This window comes from Manduca sexta, chromosome 18, assembly GCF_014839805.1.
Source record: "Manduca sexta isolate Smith_Timp_Sample1 chromosome 18, JHU_Msex_v1.0, whole genome shotgun sequence".
Classification (NCBI taxonomy): domain Eukaryota; kingdom Metazoa; phylum Arthropoda; class Insecta; order Lepidoptera; family Sphingidae; genus Manduca; species Manduca sexta.
In genome coordinates, this window is record NC_051132.1 from 4,357,997 (window position 1) to 4,365,611 (window position 7,615).

The 7,615-nt window shown below is 30.7% G+C and overlaps 2 protein-coding genes across 10 annotated transcripts; one reads left to right on the forward strand and one right to left on the reverse strand.

Annotated features, from left to right (window-relative positions):
* Positions 1 to 164: 164 nt before the first annotated feature.
* On the forward strand, positions 165 to 4,715 carry LOC115442845. Of its 9 annotated transcripts, none has more exons than XM_030168035.2 (5): positions 165 to 382; positions 1,452 to 1,638; positions 2,360 to 2,689; positions 3,275 to 4,102; positions 4,198 to 4,715. In XM_030168035.2, exons 2-5 carry the CDS (start codon positions 1,453 to 1,455, stop codon positions 4,432 to 4,434), a joined length of 1,581 nt encoding a protein of 526 aa, XP_030023895.1. In that variant the 5' UTR covers positions 165 to 382; position 1,452; the 3' UTR covers positions 4,435 to 4,715. The 9 variants fall into 9 exon arrangements, with proteins under 9 accessions (XP_030023895.1, XP_030023891.1, XP_030023897.2 ...); XM_030168031.2 differs by lacking the exon at positions 165 to 382 and adding an exon at positions 514 to 612; XM_030168037.2 differs by lacking the exon at positions 165 to 382 and adding an exon at positions 958 to 1,007.
* Positions 4,716 to 5,280: 565 nt separating this feature from the next.
* LOC115442847 lies at positions 5,281 to 6,478 on the reverse strand. The gene has a single exon (XM_030168039.2). It carries the CDS (start codon positions 6,320 to 6,322, stop codon positions 5,297 to 5,299), a length of 1,026 nt encoding a protein of 341 aa, XP_030023899.1. The 5' UTR covers positions 6,323 to 6,478; the 3' UTR covers positions 5,281 to 5,296.
* Positions 6,479 to 7,615: the final 1,137 nt, after the last annotated feature.

The window sequence follows — 7,615 nt, forward strand, 5'->3', positions numbered from 1 at the left end:
CGATGGCGTCTTGGAGAAAGAGATAGCCCAATACAGTTTAAGAGAGTAAAGAAGAGATAGGTAACTTATTATGCTTCAGATATCAATTGATATGTAAGGGACCGTTTCAGAACTGTCAATTAGTTTTTTTTCCAGTTATAAATAAAGGAAACATGGTTCATACAAGCATACTATGTAAAATTTCTTGGAAAGTTATTAAATTAAATTGTGTGTGCTAATTGGCAAATGTCTACTTTGAATAAGCATCATTGGTGTGGGCTATTACAGAATTAATTGTAAGTAGGTATCTAAAGGACAACAATGACGTCCAGAGAAAAGATTATGTAAATAACTGGAGTACGTTACTACACTACGATTACTTGGGGTTCATAATCACAAAATGGTAATATTATTGTGTTAAAAACTTATTATTATTATTAGTATAGCTAAAATGAGAATGCTTTGGTGTAGGTACATACACTTATAGCTTATTTGTTTTCCCGGTATTTCTGACCACAGATAATACACTTTTGACATTTGACAATGCCGTGAGCGTCCAACGGTCGGCCGTTTATTTCAATTGTTGTTTTTGACTTAAGTTTTAGTGCGATTTTCGTTATAGAAAATACTAAGGTTAGCGAAATATGTTATTTGAAATATTAAATATACCAAAGAGCTTAATTAGTATATAATTACATACTACAAAAATATATTTGAAGTCTTTGTTCCGCAGATTTGTGCTTTTATGTCAGGTTTTATTGCGCGTTTTTGGGAGTCATTACTTAATTACATAAATAAATACTATAAACACTAAGATGTTTTTATTACATAGATACGTTATCCGAGCTCAATACTGGCAAGACGAAAGTAAGGTAACTGCCCGACATTCACTTAGTCAACCTCCAACCACTGTCGCGACTAGTCGGCTTACTAACTTTTTGTATTTTTATAAATAAAATGCCTTCCTGTGTTTTAGACGATGTACACATTATACTCCAACTGTGAATGAAAAACGTTTCATTTTATACGTTAGTAATAAGTATACACTCTTTAACTTATTTTTAAACTAATAAATCCATTTTATTCGACTGTCATGGCGACGGGGCGGCCGACGCTCGGGCCCATTCGGAACCACTCGGGCTCGCTCGGGCCGTATCGATGCGAGCCGCTAGGGCTGTGACTATAGTAAATACTCCGCTGTTTTTATGTGCAATTTTGTTAGTGTATGACGCGTCTATTTGTAAAATGTCATTGTATAAACAGATGAATAGATTATATTTTTAACAATATATAACTTTGTTCTTTTTAAGATCGTGTTTATTTTACCAATAAATTAAATGCGTATCGTAAATTGCATATCTTATATATTATTATAGTGTTATAATTAAATTACCCTCAATTTGATTCATGTACATACTTACTTAATAATTGAAAATTTAAATTGATATTTCAATTAGATATAATTATTTCAGGATGAATTTAAGCAAGTACTCCAGAAATTACATATTATGTGGGGATTTTGATTACCACTGCTTACTTTGCAATGAAACATTCCATTTGACTGCTGATACGGAGAAGCACATTCGGTGGGAAAAGCACAGGAACAACATAAAAAACCAAACTCAATTGCCAAAGTTCATCAATGACTCAATATCAAAGGTTTATTTATTTATTATTATTTTTTTTTTATCTTTGTGAATATTTTGTGGGTTTTAATATGCAAATTGCAAAATTAGGTTGGCCAAACATGTTTTTGATGATTGAATAATTATACATGTTCTATACTAGCATTTGGCTGCACCTTTGCCTGCATGAGTTTTAGTTTTTGAGTTTATCTCAGTCCGATGGACAGATGCGGTGGATTAATTTGTTTTATAATATGTAAGGATAGTTCATAGTATTGCACTTTTAAGTCATTAGAATAAAATATTATATTTTATTGAAGACCACCTTTTGCCTATGGGTCGGCCCAAATAAATATTTGTTTTTAGGAAATAATGGACCCTATATTTTAAGTTAGACTTCCAGCAGTACATCTGTGAAAGCTGCATTCAATTTTATGCAGTAGTTTTTGTGTGATGCATATACTAACATACTGACAGATGGAAATTAAAATTGTTTTGGCTTCTATTGCTCTAATAAAAGGTTTTCTTCAATATTTATTATGTTAATTGGCCTGTTAAAATTTTATATGTCTAGATAACTCATATAATTTTTTTTTAAATGAGAATTAATATTTGTTCAAAAGATCAACAAATGAAATATTTTGGAACTATTTATGCAATGAAACTCAATACTTTAGCAAGCCTTTGATGTTGACTGTGCATCTGAACTATTATGTGATATTTATTATTTACACTTAAAATAATTTAAATTTTAGATTACCAATTTTTACTACTGTGGCATCTGCAATACTGTTATAAATGGTATGAAATCAGTGAAACTGCATATCAAAAATGAGAAACATAAGAATTTAAAAAGTAATCCTGATTCCCTAACAAGAGAGCCCATTGGTCAATATGCCTATGATTACATAGAACTAAATCGTGAGAAAATTACAATAAACACATGGAATGGAGTGATTGCAAAAAAATGCATAATATGCAATAGTACAGCAGATGATTTCTCTAAACATATCAAAGAGCAAGGACACCTCATTAAGTTAATTCAGTCTGAGATTGTGAAAAGTGACGGCCAATATTACAGGAAGGTGAGTGCAAATGTTTCCAATTATAGTGCGCTCGGTCTTCACATTAAATGCACACCCATGCACAGGGGGACTATTATCGTGATCTTAGACACACAGTCCAGTGTGAATATCTCATGATTGTATTGATTGATTCACATTGAGGCCTATGAGCACTGGCAAAAATTTCATGGCTTTCTTCCCTCTGCTTATCCTAAGAGGGTTCTTTGCCTTAGGTGTCATTGATGAATGCATTAAGGTCTATATACCTTTAAGACTCAAAATTTTATATGAAACAGCATTTAATTTGCCAAAGACTTTTTACTATAGTAATCTTGGAAGAGCATTACCCTGCTTAATCTTTTTATTTAATAACATGTTTAACACATTTAAATATGGATCATATCAATGAAAAAGTACTAAAATATGCAATAATGCTATAAAAAATGGTGTTTTATGCTAATTTATATAATCCTATGGGAGGCAAAGTTGTAAGATATGAACTGTAATAAAAATGAAAATCCATATTTTGTAGTAAACATATTTAGATTCCTGAAGCAGTTTCAGCCACTCCTTTTAATAGTTGTAATTTCTTATTTTGTATTTCAGATCAATGAAGATTCATTCCAATGTTTTACATGTAAAAAAGTATTCTTGAATGACATATTCCCTGAACATAGCAAGAAACATGTGAAAAACTCTGAAAATAGTATTAAACAGCCAGGCCTTACAGTTTCAAATTCCACATGGGACGAATTGGATTTAGATGGAAAGATTATCATAGATATGCATAGAGATGTGTACAGTATAGACATGAAAAATAAAAAGGCTATCTGCAAAATATGTCAAGATATTGTACATCCTGCCAGAAGACACTTTGATTTACATTTAAATATGCATCTGAAATCAGACGGCAAAGATGGAATTAAACCTGCCAGTGAATTTCTCATCGAACCCAAAGACCATGGCAAGCGTAGATCAGAGTTAGCTAAATATGGCAGGGAGAATTATATAAAATTAAATGAAGGTGGCAAAATGGGTTTCTGTACTCTTTGTGATAAAAAGTTGTCACCGCATCTCTGTGTCTTTGTAGAACATGTGAAAGGCTTTCGTCATACAAGCCATTTGAAATTAAAGAGAATGGAACATGAAAAGTCAACATATAAGACATTTCCTTTGAAAAAATTCATTTCAAGTTTAAATTATTGCAAAAACTTAGAAATGTTCCGCATTAATACTGATTATTTGATATTTAAATATGGTTTACTGTTTCTAAAAGAAATAAATTTCGGCTCAAATAAGCATTTAAAGTGCTATGCTTGTGGCGATGTTTATCCCTCTACTGAAAAGTATGAACACTGTAAGACAACCCAACACAAAACTAATTTCCTAGCTGCCAAATTTATTGCTAACAATGATGATATTATTTTGCGAGAAGTAAGTTCTGTGTATTTTCATAATGATATTGAAGGTAACTTAATGTATTTTGTGAAATATTTAAAATCTTCAATGTTATCTAATTTTTTTTTCAGATACGCCAAAATCTCTATCATTGTGGTTTATGTAATGAAGTGTTACCTTTTTCTAAGTCACTAGAGAAACATTTAAAAAGCCAATCTCACATGGCTTTAATGTATAAGACAACAACCCTGCGCCCAGCTATAGACGCCCAACAATATTATTATCAGACCCTAAACTTTGAGTCTCTTTCGACAGATGTCAATGATGATAGTTTGTATTCGAAGATAATGAAAGCAGTTTATGAATAACTACTTTAAGTCCTGTTCCAAAGATTGTTTTTTATTTACTTTGCTACTATTTGATTGTGAAACATTTGTGATATTCATACCTTTGTGATTTGATTTCCTTTGTTATGTCAATAAGTAATGACAATAAAGGTTTTTCTTTCTTTAAATATTAGTGAGTCTTAAAGGCTCTTCTGGCCCTATTATTGACAGGTCTGGAATGTTTTGTACCTAAAAAATTAAAACAAAAACCCCTGTTAATTATATGTATTCTATAAGGTGAATAACATATTTTTCTAAGGTTCTATTTGTGTTTTCTTTTTTATAAAAGTAAATAAAGCTTAATAAAAAGTTGTTTTATTTTTCTTACTTAGTAGACATTACTTTTATGAAGAAATTGGTTCCATGAAATTAATATAAATCCACCTAATTAATGATTATTCTTAAGACCCTCCCCAAGCTAATGTCCTGGAGCATTAGTTCCATACCTTAATGGTGCACAATTACGGATGGAAATTTTTCCATTATGAATAAATGATTTAAATAATCAATTTTAGGTCTTTGAAAATTTTAAACTATCAAAATATTCCTTATTAACTTGACTATCTAATAGTGTTGTTTGCAAATTAATATGAAGCTTACTATAAGAGACAAATTCAGATCAACCATTTTAGTGGCTTTTTAACAAAAAATAAACAAAAATTAAAGCACCAGAGTAAGATAACATGTAGAAATATTAATTTCTTTTCTGTGTATTATATATTCTAAAAGTACAGTTTGCATGCCATTTTGCTGGGGCCACCACCTTAAGGTTTCTTATTACTTAAACTATGGGCATTTTATCAGCATATTATTTTTATAAAAAGAACATTGTGATGTAAAATTTTTATTTACAATTCTTTGATGCCAAATATATCTCAAACCACTGGTGAAAGTGACATAGTAGCATTATGAGATCATTTTCCGATTTATCAGACAAATCATGTAAATAATTAATTACCACATCGACATATTTTGATTTAGTTATTCCTGAGAGCTTGTTTATGTCAATATCTAATAACAAGACAATCTGACTAAGATGAGTGGGATATAATAATGAAATGGTTGGTTTTGTACAGCCTAGTTTAACATTGTTTAAAAATATTTCTATAAATGATTGAATTCTAGGATGAAAGTTAGTTGTTATGAAAAGATTATTCATAATTCCACAACATAATTGAAAACAATGATTTGATATTGAACATTTTGAAACAAGGTGTTTCATAGAATCATCAAATATGTGACTAATATCTGTCCTGCTGTCAGTGATTATTAAATGAATCAAATGTAGTAAATCTTTCTCAATTTCTGATTTTATCTTAACTGATAAATCATCATAAATATTTTCTTTTTCTAATTTACTAGTCCATAAATATTTTAGTATATTTAAAGTTTTGTCATCAACACTCCAGTTTAATACATTTTTCATTAAAACCTCAGTATGTGAAAAATTTAAATTAAGTAATGCTTGAACAATTTCTGGATTTGGTGCTAAATCTATTTTTGGGGTACAATTAAATCCGCTCATACGTCTTGTCAAAAAATCGTCAAGTTGTTTCTCTAATGACTGCGTATTTTCCGTGGTTTCTTCAATATTTTCTACGTAACACTGGGAAAGAATGTCTATTGTGTCTTCTCTAATTTTCAAGTGGTTTTCTGGTTCAATTTTGCATATTTTTCGCACATTATTTAGAACAGTGTGCCGTAAATTATTATGTATACTCGAAGTTTGCCGTGAAGTGGTAAACATTTGGACGAAACTTTTTGAAAGTGCACTGGCAATATTTCTGTCAAGGAGTGGATTTGCGAACACGAAATCTGGACAGGAACCATTGTTTGTCTTTATCACTTTTTCTATTAATTGATTATTCATTGTCTCTTTAGACTTGGTAACCTTTGTTTACTAATAAAAGATAACTGTCACCGAATTAGGTACCGCCATTGGGTACCGCTGACCAGAGACCAATAAACTACCGCTGACAGATTGACACATATTTTGACAAATGAAATGACCTCAGACATTGCCTCAGAACAATGACAAGTAGGAATGACAATAACATATTTTTTTATTCATTCCCAAGTTAACCGGCTAAGGTTTCTAACCTGAGCTCAGCTGAAGCTTCAGACTATGCTGTCAAGTAAATATTAGAAACTACCATAATATTATTTATATATGTAATAATTTTGAAAATAATACTTTTTTAAAGAATTATAACTAGCGCCATCTTTTGTCATGGTATATGTTGAGAAATAAAATTACAGCGACACCTATAGGGCAATAGAATGAATTTACACATGGAAGATATTTAAACTATTTGACACCAGATGACACTAAATGTATATAGATAGACCTTAGTAAGAAATCGACCATTACCTACAACTATCATTATTTGAACTTAAAAGTATACATATTATCATAGTTCGGATCTTGAGAATTTCTCTACTGTTTCGCCAGTTACAGAGATTTTAATAGAGTCAGTCGTTGCTGTACTGTACCTTTTACGTAGGTAAGTAGATATCTTATATAAAATTAAGTACTTACCTATTCAATTTTGCTTCTTTACAAATGATCCCAACTCTGGGTTGCCGTAATTCGTGTGAAATAATAGGCACTCGTTTTATCTTTCAAGGGGTAAAAACTGGTAAATTGTGAGCTTAATGGTTATAACTTATGTACTACAACATTCATAGAACATTCAACAATCTGCCTTAATGATTTTGTAGCCCTAACATGGTAACTTACCAATAAGGCATATGCATATGAAAAATATTAAATTATTGTTTAATTTTCTACTACATACCCCTATCCTAATGTAATGTGGGGCCAGCGCAACATATATTTACAAGCAGGTAAGTATCTTGCAGAAACGATTGCTCTTACGTATTAGTGGCAGTAATTTTTAATGTAGGTAGGTATAAAAAATTAAGACGTGACCGGATTCTGTTGTACTGTATTCACATGAATTCACTAAGTAGTAAGTACATATATTAGAAAAATTAAAAAGGCTTATAATACAAATAAAATTAAAATACTTCTAGAAGCATGATTTGTAGATCTTTAAAAACCACCAAATTTTGAAGTCATAAAAGTTCTTCAAAACTAGAAATTTCGCCTTTCTTGAAAAGGACGTTTATAGGTACAGGTAGATCCAAAATTCACTAGAAT